Here is a 14,252-nt window from a genome sequence, read left to right on the forward strand (position 1 = left end):
AAGCGTTAAATGAAAAGCAAGGAACCAAACGAAGGTACAAAGAAGATTACATCGGATATGGTTTCATATCTTCGGGACCTGAAGATGCTCCGTTGCCATTCTGTCTGATCTGCAATGCAACTCTGTCGAATGAGGCACTTGTTCCAAGCAAATTGAAGAGACACTTGGAAACAAAACATCCAGCTGTAAAAGCGCAACCGAAGGAATACTTTGAAAACATCAGGGCTCAACAAAATAAACAAGCTAAGAAACTTACGCACTACCTAAAGCTGCCAGAAAAGGGATTAATTGCAAGTTATAATATAGCTCAGTTATTAGCAAAACGCAAGAAAGCACACACAGAGGCTGAATCAGTCATTGCACCAGCTTTAGCAATAGTTGTTGAAACTATTCTTGGACCCGATGCCGCCGAAAAAATTAAAAAAGTTCCTTTGTCAAATGATACTATCTCGCGCAGAATTGAAGACTTATCGTCAGATTTACAAGATCAAATCTGCGAACACTTCGACGTGACTGACAATGAAGTGTCTCTGCTGTGGTCTCTTCAAGTTGATGAATCCACAGACGTTAGCGACAAAGCCCAGCTGCTAGCTTTTATTCGGTTCATAAAGGATGAAAAATGTGTCAACAAATTCTTATTTTGAAAAGACTTACAAACTACGACCAAAGGCGAAGATATTTTCAAAGTGGTGAACGAAAACATTTTGCTATTCAAACTACAGTGGAGAAACTGTGTCAGCGTTTGCACCGATGGCTGTCCTTCCATGAAAGGAAATAGAAAGAGATTCGTCACTCTTGTGCGTCAAGAAAATCCAAATGTATTAGTTGTTCACTGCATGATCCACAGAGAAGCTCTTGCCTTCAAATCTTTGCCGAAAAATTTTATGTCTGTTCTGGATCAAGTGATTCAAGTTGTAAACTTCATCAAATCTCGACCGCTTGCACCCCGACTTTTCTCAGAGCTTTGTGAAGCAATGGATTCAGACTACAAATGTCTCCTGTATCACACCAACGTTCGTTGGCCCTCCAGGAAAACTGTTAAAGCGTGTCGTCCAACTCAAGGCTGAGCTGATTTCATTCTTGGAGGCTGAAAAAAAAAAGAATTTGGAGGTTTTCTATTCATGACGAGATCTTGTGGGTTAAGGTGACATTTCTCTCTGATTTATTTGAGAAATTAAATTCATTGAATTTAAGTCTTCAAGGATCATCGGAAACCATCATCACTGCATCCTCAAAACTTAAAATCATTTGGTGAAAAATTGTCTTTGTGGCAAAGTAAGATCTCGAAAGGAGTCTTCGACTGCTTTCCTACTTACAATGAATGTGCTTCAAATGAAGAAATCACCCCCGAAATTCTGGACACTTTGACACACCTGCAGTCAGCATTGCAGCATTACTTTCCAACAATTGGAAGTAATGAATATGGATGGGTCAGCTATCCATTTGGAAACAATGAAGCTACAAATCTGACAACTGAAGAAGCAGAACAGCTCATAGATTTAAAAAACGATGAAGTTCTTAAGTCAAGTTTTGCCGAGAAAAGCCTGGATGTCTTTTGGATTTCAATCAACAAGTAATATCCTGCAATCAGTTTAAAAGCAATCAAAATAATTCTTCCATTTGCATCTTCATGGTTTTGTGAGTTTGGATTTTCAGCACTGACTGAAATCAAGTCTAAGAAAAGAGAGAGACTTCTTACAATAGACGATGAAATGCGAATTTGTTTGTCGGCTCTGGAGTCTCGATTAGATCGAATTTGCTCTCAAAAACAGGCACACCCTTCACATTAAATGTGATACTTAAAAACGGGTAAAATCTTTTTTCTTTTTTATTATAAAACAACTGTTGCTCTTCGTGGTGTGCCGCGAAATTTTTGTAGTTTTTTTACTCTGCCGCCAGACAAAAAAGTTTGAGAAACAATGGTCTAGACTCTAGAACGTTGCATTGTTTCTTCTTTTTTAAATACTTTTCAAAACAAACACCCACCCACCCACAAAAAAGCACTCAAGCGTGATAGTCGCCCCCCCCAAAAAAAAAAAATTGCACGTGGTACATCGTCCCCAATACGAGATAGCCATGTCCAGCGCAACTGTCCAACAGTACATGTCCACACAACGTAGCACAATACCTACAAAATAACAGCGTCCAAAATAAGTCTCATTTTGTTTTCTCAATAGAAATAAGATGCATTAGCATTGGTTGTACTGTGGTCAAGTGGAAAATCACAGAATCAAGATTGTGGGAAGCAGGAAACCAGAAGAAGAGCTCTGTCCTGCTACAAGTTAAATAAACGTGACATGTAGCCAGGGACGGCCTTAGGCCACTGCAACCTATGCGGTCGCTGTGGGCCCCGCACTTTCATAGGCCCCGCGCTAATTCTAGGTATAAATCATTAAATTGAACCATTATAACTGATTTTCCAGGGCTTCTTGAAAATCTCATCAAATTGCAAAATATACCCAAAAGTCCTGGAAATCTCCTGAAATTATTAAAATCTCATGAAAACTCTTTAAAATCTTATGACAAATAGACAAAATTGTCATTTTGGGGTGCCAATAAATAAGAACGCATTGCCAGCCTTCATTTCCTAAAAACTTATATTAAGACCAATGTATTTTCAAATACAAAATCTTAATTTTGACATCACGCTTATTCCTACCCAGACTGGGCCTCGCACAATACGTTTCACATAGGACACCACAATGGACCTCATTCACCAACCGTAAACAAACAACATTCAGCCACGTGGTGCTCTATCTCTTCTATATAATTTACGATCTCATGTTTAATTCATGATGTTTGTCACGTGACAGTTTTTTTTCCCCATTGTTTTATCAATAAGATCACGTGACTAAATGTTGTTTGTTTACGATTGGTGAATGAGGTCCATTGTATGGTTGCGTGTATGGTTTTCCGTTATACATTAAGTCAATAGATTAATTAATAGGTTTGTGACGTCACATTGAAACCCGGTGAAAATCTAACTGAAAAGTTAATGCAGAAAAAAAATTACTAAGTTATTATTAAAAATAAAATTTAAAAAAAATATATTCAATTTCTTTAAATCAAAAACACATACCGGTATATCAACATTTTTCAAAACCATCGGAGTTTCCTCTAAAGTTTAGTTATTTTACTAAATAGTCTGATCTGTATGCGTATCAACTCTGTAAAAATAAACATAGTCAAAAGTCAAGTTTGATAGGGGAAAAAAAAGACAATCAATAATTTCCAGTTGGTACCATGGCCATCAGTTGGGCTTTCTCCTTAGCACCACCAGAAAAAAAAAAAGTTGACCCACGTTTGTTGGTCAATCTCCTCCATGACCCCGTGACCCAGTGACAACTAGTCCTGGCTGACCTTTAGTGAAGTTGAACGTTTTCCCTGACAGGACACCGAGCTAAGCGCCTGGGTCACGGTCCTCAAAATGTGTTCACGCGCTGAGACCTGCTAAGTTAATGGTGTCAAGAGGTAAGACCTACTTCACTTTCGGTGGGGGGGAGGAGGGATAGCTACCTTACCTCTCCCGTTTGGACCCAAAAATCATTGGAAATGGGCAAGACCTTCGGTTTAGATCAAGATTTGGGTCACTCAAAAATGTCTTGGAATGAGAGAGAACTAAGGGAGAGGGTGGGGGGAGATCTCAGAGGAGGGGGGAGTGTGTATATGTGTGTGTATTATGAGTCTGTGGTCTCCTTCCAGTTCATTAGGCTCTTAATATATATATATATATATGCAGAATTTATTTTATGCGAAAGAGCAGTTATTATAATCGATACTTAGTTGGGCGATCCTAAAGGGTGCCCAGGTGGGGGATGTTCGATTCGTGTTATTCCATGTTTTGACATTTTCACTAATTATATAGGCCTATAAATCTAAATCTACTACTGTGGGTCCATTAAAATATTTTGCTTTTTAACGTTCCTAGGATTCCTATAATGAAATGGTGTTCGGGCAATATACAGAAATCTAATTTCTTCTTTAAATAAAGTGCAGGCCTCTCGTATAATGTTTATAACCTCCCGGGCACGACATGGCCTAAATTGTGCCGATGTGCCAAAAATTCGAAACTCAGTAACTTTATAACCTCCATATATATATATATATATATATATATATATATATATATATATATATATATATATATATATCCAAAAATTCGAAACTCAGTAACTTTATAACCTCCATATATATATATATATATATATATATATATATATATATATATATATATATATATATATATATATATATATATATCCAAAAATTCAAAACTCAGTAACTTTATAACCTCCATATATATGGAGGTTATAAAGTTACTGAGTTTCGAATTTTTGGCACATCGGCACAATTTAGGCCATGTCGTGCCCGGGAGGTTATAAACATTATACGAGAGGCCTGCACTTTATTTAAAGAAGAAATTAGATTTCTGTATATTGCCCGAACACCATTTCATTATAGGAATCCTAGGAACGTTAAAAAGCAAAATATTTTAATGGACCCACAGTAGTAGATTTAGATTTATAGGCCTATATAATTAGTGAAAATGTCAAAACATGGAATAACACGAATCGAACATCCCCCACCTGGGCACCCTTTAGGATCGCCCAACTAAGTATCGATTATAATAACTGCTCTTTCGCATAAAATAAATTCTGCGAGGAATTCTACAGCACCTCTCTCACATTTGCCCGGTTTTACTTTTACCAATCAATCTTCAAGCCTGATACACCCAATTCCGTGAAATGAACTATTCCCCTTGATAAATTACTATTCGCTTCAACACCCAGATAAAACTATCGCTTGATTAGCGAATATGAACATCCCTTCTTGAAAATGAAATCTTCCATGACACCAATTCTGACCGCGTTTATAGCCCAGTTAAAAAAAAAAAAAAAGGGGTGGGGAGTGGAGGACAAATTTGACAATTTAAAAAAAAAAAAGGATTAGTTTAAAATGTCAAGTAATAGACTTGTCCAATGTCATCAAGATATTCCATAACCTTACAGAACAAGGAAGACAAATGTTAAAGTTAATTTTATACAGTTGATACATGATACACTTGTCGACTGCTTGAAAGGAAATAGACAAGAAATAGGCTACGTAAAGGCTGAGTCAAAGATTAACAACAGCAAAACATGCTATTATAAGCTTAACAAAACATTGAAGTAACGTCTGTATTATATAAGAAGTAAGAGCAACCAGTTCAATGGCTAGAATTTCTTTAAATTAGATCTATTAACTATCGCTGCACCTTGACGTATCATGCCCCCCCCCCCAGCCAACCATAACACGACCAGCAAGTCAAGTCGGCGACGACTTCGGTCGCTACAGAATCGTTGTGTTAGCTCTCTCTTATGCAATTTCGCAAAAAAAAAAAAAAAAAAAGTGATGTTGGAGGTAGGTAATAATTGGAGGCCCTAGGTGGTCACCAAATGAAATAGAAAAATATATTTAAAAAAAAAACAACAGCGAAACAAGAACGCAATTTATTTAAAACATGACTAGTGACTTGGGCTGACAATTTTGATAAAAGTGAGCAGGATTCGCGCCACACGTCAACCTCACTCTCTTATCTTATCTTATATAAATACAGACGTTACTTCAAAAAAGAAGATGATTACGTCCTACGCGTCATGCATTTAGTCATGCATATTAACCAATGACTTAAATTCAGCCAAGTCACTGGTTTTCCTGGCTAGCTCAGGCAACCCATTCCATGCTCTAATAGCACTAGGGAAGAAGGAGTATTTGTACAAATTTGTCCTAGCATATGGGACGAGGAATGTGCCAGGGTCTCTCGTCCTTAAGCCCGTCCTTTTCCAGAAGCAAGATTTGGTCATGACGTCTGAGAACGAGTTTGGGTGCAGTGGATGCCTAAGACCGGCACTGTTTGCTGGTTAAAACAACACACCACATACAATAGATATATATTTAGAAGTATCACTTTATTTCACTAAGTATTATGGCACTGCAACCTCTAAATAGTTTTAGTCGTGATCCGTCTGAAAGACAAAGCTAGAACCCGTTTTAGAACCAGAATTTAAAAAATATAACTCAGTTCAGCGGAGAGGCCAGTGAATATGTCCCTATGGAAAAAATATTTGTAGTCTTGTGTTGCCAATTGTACAGTATTGGCAGTGATTTATTGGACATTAAACCGTTACGTTAGTTTTTTGCCCTGGGTGTCAAGTTCTTTGAGTTGGTAGTGTCAAGTGGAGCAGTTTGCAGAGAGCCTGGATAGTGGAGCCTCCTTCAGGCAAAACAACTATGGATCATCTCAAAGAAATTAGCATTAGCTATGGAACGAAATGATGTCACCCCACCCCTCTCCAGGCAGCTGAAGTTTCCAAAGGAATGTCAGTGCCAATACAGTTTGGGATCAGTGGCATTGCAGGCTCTGAGTGAAGTAACAGAACAATTGAATGGTGAATGTGGTTCTAAAAATCACTCTCATGTATAAATCAAGAATTGGAAACATTTTTTTTTTAGTCCTAAAATATGTAGTTTTTCTTCGTTGTATCAAAATGACTATATTGTTAATAATAATGTTGCAAATATCTAAAATAACATTCATGCATTTCAATAAAACACCGACTTTGTAGAGCAGAATACATTTTTAAAAGTTTAATCAATAACAAAGTGGGGATCCCTCAAATTTTATCACATTTAATCAACAGTAAAGTCAGCAGTAATCTAAAATCGTCAGCTGTGACTACAAAATACTAAGTCCAATCCTAATATACTTCAGAAACTATAACTGAGATGTGAACACTCTGATGCCAAAGTAGTAACTAATTAGATTTCACCAATATTAATTCCGTTTTTTTTTCTGCATTTACAGCCTAAGTCATGTTGTTAACTATTCTATCATTAATTTGCCAATACAAAATAAACTCAACTAAAATTAAAATACCATAGTCTGACTGCCCTATAACAATATATACCAGCAAAGTATATTTTTATCAGAAAAATTACTGATTATAAATAGTCGAAAATGTGTATTTTTAAATTTAAAGCTACGCTTATCATTGCAATTCATTTAAATATTACACAGTAAGACTCATAAAAACTAATGAGAACAAAGTCGGAGTTTTAAAAAATGCTTATATTGGCATCTCAAGAAATGCAAGGAGAGAACACAATTAGTTTAAGTTTCAGATATTTCCAACCAATTAGGACTGTATCGTGAAGTTTTATATAAAAAAAAAATGTATTTCCTAGTCTTAAAACCCATCCATCAGGGAACAGTACCAGGAAAAAGAGGAATATGCAGACAGAGAAAATGATGAGAAGACAACAAAAAGGAAAGAGAGTCTATCCAAGCCAAAAGTCAAAGAGAAATGGAGAAAGAGGATCCACAGATCATGCATGGTCTACAAACAATGTACTTACAGGTGTCCTGGCTCCGTCAGGTCCAGTAATGTAGCTTGAGCCTGAAGATTGAAGTAAAGAAATGTTTGTGCGAGTGACACAATCAAACATAAACCTGATATACAATCATTTCCCTTGTGCAAACCTGACATGCTAAAGACTTCACTTACTCAAATTGAAAAAAAGCTTGGTAAACAACAACTTTACTTAAACCAAATTAACGGTTCCCCAACAAAATAGCATGGACAAAATAGCATGGACAAAATAGCACCAACAAAATAGCATGGACAAAATAGCACCAACAAAATAGCATGGACAAAATAGCACCAACAAAATAGCATGGACAAAATAGCACCAACAAAATAGCACCAACAAAATAGCATGGACAAAATAGCACCAACAAAATAGCATGGACAAAATAGCACCAACAAAATAGCACCAACAAAATAGCACCAACAAAATAGCACCAACAAAATAGCATGGACAAAATAGCATGGACAAAATAGCATGGACAAAATAGCATGGACAAAATAGCATGGACAAAATAGCATGGACAAAATAGCACCAACAAAATAGCATGGACAAAATAGCACCAACAAAATAGCATGGACAAAATAGCATGGACAAAATAGCACCAACAAAATAGCATGGACAAAATAGCACCAACAAAATAGCATGGACAAAATAGCATGGACAAAATAGCACCAACAAAATAGCATGGACAAAATAGCACCAACAAAATAGCACCAACAAAATAGCATGGATAAAATAGCATGGACAAAATAGCACCAACAAAATAGCACCAACAAAATAGCATGGATAAAATAGCACCAACAAAATAGCGCAGAAAAAATATTTTTCAGTCCATTTTGGGGCAGGAGACTCCTTGGTTTGATCAAAGAGAGATGCCACAGATAATCAAGATTTCAAATAAAAGAAAGATTTCTGATTATACTATGAAACACACACATTATCTTTTACCTAACCATTGAACGGGGGTCACCACATTTCATAAATCATATTTTTTTTAAGCAAGTTGTGCATTTTAAACATAAGTGAAAAAGAGAATGAGATAAAATTTTAGAGTTCTCTCGTTCTCTACAAATATGGCCTACTTTTAGATGTATTAATATTGAAGAAGACAGAGACCTCAACAAAACATGCTGCCAAGAGCCTTCATTTTCTAAAACCCGGTATTTTTATACACTTTTACACACATATAAGTCCTCACTATTTTGTCTTGCGCTATTTTGTCGGGAAATTTTCCCCTGCTATTTAGTCGGGTCACCCAAATTAACAACTTGCTTTTCAAAAAATTCAAATTAGATTAGCAATGTGAAACTGTTGCCTTAAGCTTGTGCATCCAATAGGAATTCAAAACTTACCATAAAAATGGCCGAAATCTTTATGAGCTGTCAAATAAAAGAGATAATTAATAAATCATTAGTATCATATAATATATCATTACACATGTCTGTTATCTTTGAATATGTGTGTACATTACATGTAAAAGTAATAGTTTCAGCATGCAATGTAAGTGTACAGCTTCTAAAATACAGTTGAAAACACTTCCTCAGTTACAATTTTGTTATCTACAATTTCTACAGCAACAAGAGTTATCATAAAAAGAAAAATGTGGTACAAAATTTAAAAAATTTAAAGGATGATTTAAGTTTAAACAAATGTTTTTATATCACAAGTTATTGCCCCTGAAAGTTTTAATGTTTTCAATAGTGTAATGCTCTAGATGAATTTCACAAACATATCTAAGAAAACTTTTTAGAATGCATTTTCAAAAATTGTACATATAGAGAAATGTTTGTAGAAAATAAAAATCCCTCACCTGGTTTTCCATCAGCAGACGTGAACTCATTAGGAAACACTTCCTGCACAAAAAATGAAAAGATGTATGATCACACTTTGTAACATCAAACACAGAGAAGCCTTATACCACAGGAAAATCTATTACCAGTCAACACAGTTAATTCATTGTGAAGTTTTTTATTTAGAACTAAGCTCATTGGAAATTATTGAGATCCCTTGAAAGTTATTTTAAACTCATCTATTTTGAAGTTTATGCATTTATGAGAATTGCAGTCCAATTTGCTTATACAGAAGTTCCAATGACTCCAAAAATACAATTCATTTTACTGTATCGAAAATTCCTGCTAATGTTAACAGATATAAAGACAGTAATAAAGTTGGCATAGCCTCCATGTTACAATTAACAGAATGTTTGCGTAGTCATATGAACACTGCACTCATACTTTGGGTTATGGAATCGAAGACATTGCCATTTTTTTAATTAGTTTTCATGTAATTGTTTTGTTAACTAACAATGTTCATGTTGTCTGATGTTTAGTTTTGTAAAAGTTGTAATGAACTAGATTAGATTTTTATTTTACATGTTTCGGATGTTCCATTGGTTTTCCTAGCTGATTTAGGCAAAGCTATTCCATTCTCTAATGGCAATAAGGAAAGAAGGAGCACTTCTATGAATTTGTCCTAGCATATGAAATAAGATATGTGCCTTTATTTTTGTGTCTGAGTATTTTCAGCAGGTCTCAAATACAAAAAAAAAAGGTGAGATTGTTAATCAGGTAATCTAAATTTAACCAGCTCTGACATTTACAAGTGAAAGTGAGATGTCTGGCAGCTGGCATTAACCACTTGGTTTTATTATTATGGGGATTCAAGTTAAAAATCCAACTTGAGCTGAGTTGTGTTTTTGCTGAGACCTTGAAGGTAGCACAGAAGCCTCCAAGACACACTCCTTCCCCCCACCTGTCCACAAAAGAGCTTGGGCTATAGCGCACTGAGGATGCTATAGGCATGAAATATGCACTATAAAAGATGTCTAGACTGTCCAGTTTATTGATGTCAAAGTACATATAGCCTGCTTTTAAAACATTTGTAAATTATGCTAAAAGATGTCTAGACTGTCCAGTTTATTGATGTCAAAGTACATACAGCCATTAAATTAGGTGCGTAAAAAGTTGAATTGGAAGATGTAAGAAGGCTCTTATTTAAAAGCTGTTGTAAAATGTTTTACAAGTTTCGGATGTTCCTTCCAATTTGAAGATAATTCCATCCTAGCCCAAACCTATCGCAGTATGATGGGGAATCAGGGTTCAAACCCAGAACCATCAATCAAGAGGCCAGAGCACATATTACAGGACCAGGCAGTCAATCTGAGTGTGGCAGCAGTAGATAGAACTAGACATTTGTATGGGAAGTCAAAAACATATTAGTCTACAAACAAACTGGAAGTGTCATTAAGCTCATTAAGTGAAAAGTATCTAAAGTGCTCTGACATAAGAATAAACTAGTTGGGGTATCATTGCTTTTTTTTTCTTTTTTCGTTAAAACATAAAAACTAAGACAGTGGGGTGGGGATCAAGTGGAGAGAGAGAGTAAATGATTCCTTTCCTTCTCAAACACTGATCTACATTATCAGTTATTACAACTATATTATCAGCTATTAGAGAAAACATTTTCAAAGTGAAGTTCTATGGAGCAATATTCAAAAAAAGCATAAACAGTTATCACTGGGGATATCATATAACCAGCATACATCATTACTGTGTCAAATGAAGAGTGAAGAAGAAAAAAAGAGTGAAAAAAGGACTGTAAATATCATTTTATTTATCAACAAATATATTATTGTCAGCAAAACATGTTGATTCGCGCATGGCTACATAACCAGTAATTTGTTTCAATTATTGAAAGACCCTTCATTAAACAGTAACAGCTTTACTGCTTAAACATGAAGCCCCAAAATAAACCTCATCCTTATAAGATAGTGTCATCTCATAAGAAGCTAATTTTCTCCTTTGAAGAAATGTCTACAAATGGTTAAAAAAAAAACATGAACTTATTTTTCCCTACTTTACTGCTATTTCAATTGCATAAAGGATTATAATATTTAGTTTTTAAAGTTAGTTTCTTTTTGTTTCATTAAATATCATTAGAAAAAAATGAAAGAAATTTCTTACCATTCCAACTCTATTGATGGCCACAGTAAAATAACTATTAGCAATAGCAGCATTTCTTGCCTCAATGGACCACAAGGGTTCACTAAAAAACAAAAAATGACCATTTTTAAAATGACAGTATAAAATAAGAAATAATTGGGGGGGGGGGGCGAAGTTTTGTTTCTTTAAAGCTTAAATTAAAATAGTAGCTCAGAAAATAAATAGATCGATGATCAATTTTGTAGGACATAGATTGCCATTTAATGATCAAGTAGGTGACAGCAGTCATCTCATACCTGAGTGCTCCAACAGTGGCAGAGGGGTTAAAAACGATTTCAGCTCCATTGAGTCCATACAACATCCAGTTTTGTGGATGATGACGTCCATAACAGATATTTATAGCCACTTTTCCTGTACAGAATTATAAACAATAGCCAATCAGGCAGAAACTTAAGTTAGACTTTTGAGCTTGATGGAACTAAAAAAAGAAGTACTTTACCAGCTTTACAGAAATGATGGAATATTGACAAATTAGAAAAGGGGTGGGTGGGATCAAAACTTTGATGCTGATATTTGTTCAGCAAAGAAAAAGACATTTGTATTTGAAAAAGGATTTGTATTTTGTAAAAAAAAAAGGCAAGATAGGTGTTAATAAAGCAATATATAGGTACTGTGACAAGGGAGAGTATTACAAAATATACTTACCAAAATTTGTATCAAAGACTTTATGTCCAGTGTTACCTTCCATATAATATGTTGACTGCAGAGTAAATAAAAGTATTCATATTTTTTACTAAATTGATGAGTGTTCTTTTTTGTGTAGTAATGCAGCCTGCAAACTCTTAAGCTACCATTGACATTTCTACAGGTACAGTACCCACAATGTTTACGTAGTTTCATGATAATAAACAAACAAAATTGTTAAATTATTATTAACAAACCTCATTGAAGTCGCCAACTCGGGGAATGTGATTTTTTCTGGATTTGCCAAGCACATTACCAGTGTTAGTGATAACAACTGAAAAAAAAAAAAGAAAACAAGAAAGGATTTACTTGACACAGCTCAAGCATTTGAGAATTTATTTGTTTTCTAAAGTTGACAACTTCTTCTGTTGCAACAAGAAAAGCATGCTGGCAAAGACATAGTAATAACAATGGAATGTTCATCAATCCAAAACCCCCAGCAACTGGTTAATAGATGTTGAATACTGACAATTTATCTGTTCACTTTCCCAGGCAGCAATAAAACCCAACAACCATCTAAGAGACTAGTAGGCCCTTTTTTTAGGAATACATTTTTCTCCCTAGAATGCACCTTTTTTTCTCCCTAGAATGCATCTCTCAACTGCAGCTAAAAATAAATATAAACCTATCAAAATGCAAGAGCTCACATTTGATACCTAGAACATTATCATTCTTTTAGATTGGGATCAATTAAATCAGCCTGAACTCAAGCAAATGGAATGTTCAAAAGTTGAAATAAAACATGCTAGCAAAGGTGACAGATAGGGGTGCACCGGATAGTACTTTTTGATATTCGGTCGGGGCCGGACATAACCGGATAGTAAAATTTGATATTCGGCCGGGCCGGAGCCGGAGCCGAATACCTAAGAGTCTTGTAAATAGCTTGTATTGCTGAGCATTTTACAAAACTGTTAAATAACATACCTATATTTGTTGGTATTATTTTTCCTTTTATATACCTTATTGTTTTAAACTCTGTTACTGATTGATTTATTAAAGATTAACAGTATAAACAAACATTAATCTGTGTAGCATGAGCGTGTCAGTGTGTATGTACGAGGCCACCAACCATAAAGGCTGTGTGTTGGAGAGTCAATGTAAAATATGTTAGTATATATTTAACTAGTTACTAATGTAAATCTCTCATCTGGCTTGTATGGTGGTTAAATGTATGTGTTCAAGAATTTCTGACCAACAACTGGTCATCAGACTTGTAATTTTAAGTCCAAAGACTGCTTCTGGTTCTGGATTCAAGGGCTTAATACTGATAGCTGTTAGTTAATAGTTGGAATCTGAAGCGTAGTAGGTCATTGATATCTATGTTTACATCTACTGTTATATAGATCTAAGAGAATTAGGAAAACCAACTATAGAAGAAAACAAATCACCCACACCCTCCCTACCAAAAAAAAAACAAAAACAACATAAATAGACTTTGTGTTCGACTGATTGTAACAACCTGGTCAGATAGACGTAGTGAGCCTACACATGTAGTCCTAGTGTAGTGTGTATAGATGAATGTGTTGACCTTCACGCGTTTATTTTTCCTTGGGCATACGCAATAGTGTTTAGTGTTCAGGCAAAAAAAGATAACACATTGGCATGGTCAGTCAAGCATATAGATAAATTATATCTGTACCTTAGTTACAGAGGTCAAGTGTTTCATAACATTCCAGCATATTTTTTTCTTTGTTTGCTAGATCTAATTTGGTGCTTTAGATCAATTTATTTTCTGCGATGTTCAATTTTACTGTAAGGTTTTCCTTTGTATAATCAATAGAATTAAACAATGAAATTAGCTTTCTTTCTAAAAGTTTTAATACAAGGGGAAAAAATACATACACGCACACATGCACATATTTGTTTTATTTTATTGTGCAACGAACGTGTGTTCAGCGCAAATGACATTTTTCTCCAAGTAAACAAACTCAGTTCCCTCATAAGATGTGACCACTGGAAAGTGTCAACATGTTGACATCTGGCTTGATGTGGTCAGCTGCCTATCTGTGAACTGAATGTTATGGACTAAACAAACAAAAGGAGGTGGGGGTTGCTCATCTCTACCTCTGGAGATATACCCGCACATCTAGACTGATTATCAGCGTGACGTAAATACGGAATATTACATGTTTACTAGACCACTCAAAGGTCAAGAAAAGC

The 14,252-nt window shown here is 35.2% G+C and overlaps 1 protein-coding gene across 1 annotated transcript in view; it reads right to left on the bottom strand.

Annotated features, from left to right (window-relative positions):
* LOC106070660 (beta-ureidopropionase-like) overlaps window positions 1-14,252 on the bottom strand; it is a 30,621-nt gene that overhangs the window by 8,692 nt on the left and 7,677 nt on the right. Inside the window, exons 6-12 of the mRNA XM_056005656.1 lie at window positions 12,290-12,366; window positions 12,054-12,108; window positions 11,645-11,759; window positions 11,370-11,451; window positions 9,218-9,260; window positions 8,760-8,786; window positions 7,396-7,436 (exon numbers count right to left, since the gene is read on the bottom strand). Of these exons, the coding sequence (XP_055861631.1) occupies window positions 7,396-7,436; window positions 8,760-8,786; window positions 9,218-9,260; window positions 11,370-11,451; window positions 11,645-11,759; window positions 12,054-12,108; window positions 12,290-12,366 (440 nt within the window). The remainder of the gene's footprint in view (window positions 1-7,395; window positions 7,437-8,759; window positions 8,787-9,217; window positions 9,261-11,369; window positions 11,452-11,644; window positions 11,760-12,053; window positions 12,109-12,289; window positions 12,367-14,252) is intronic.

The sequence above is a fragment of the Biomphalaria glabrata genome, chromosome 12 (genome assembly GCF_947242115.1).
Source record: "Biomphalaria glabrata chromosome 12, xgBioGlab47.1, whole genome shotgun sequence".
Taxonomy (NCBI): Eukaryota; Metazoa; Mollusca; class Gastropoda; family Planorbidae; genus Biomphalaria; species Biomphalaria glabrata.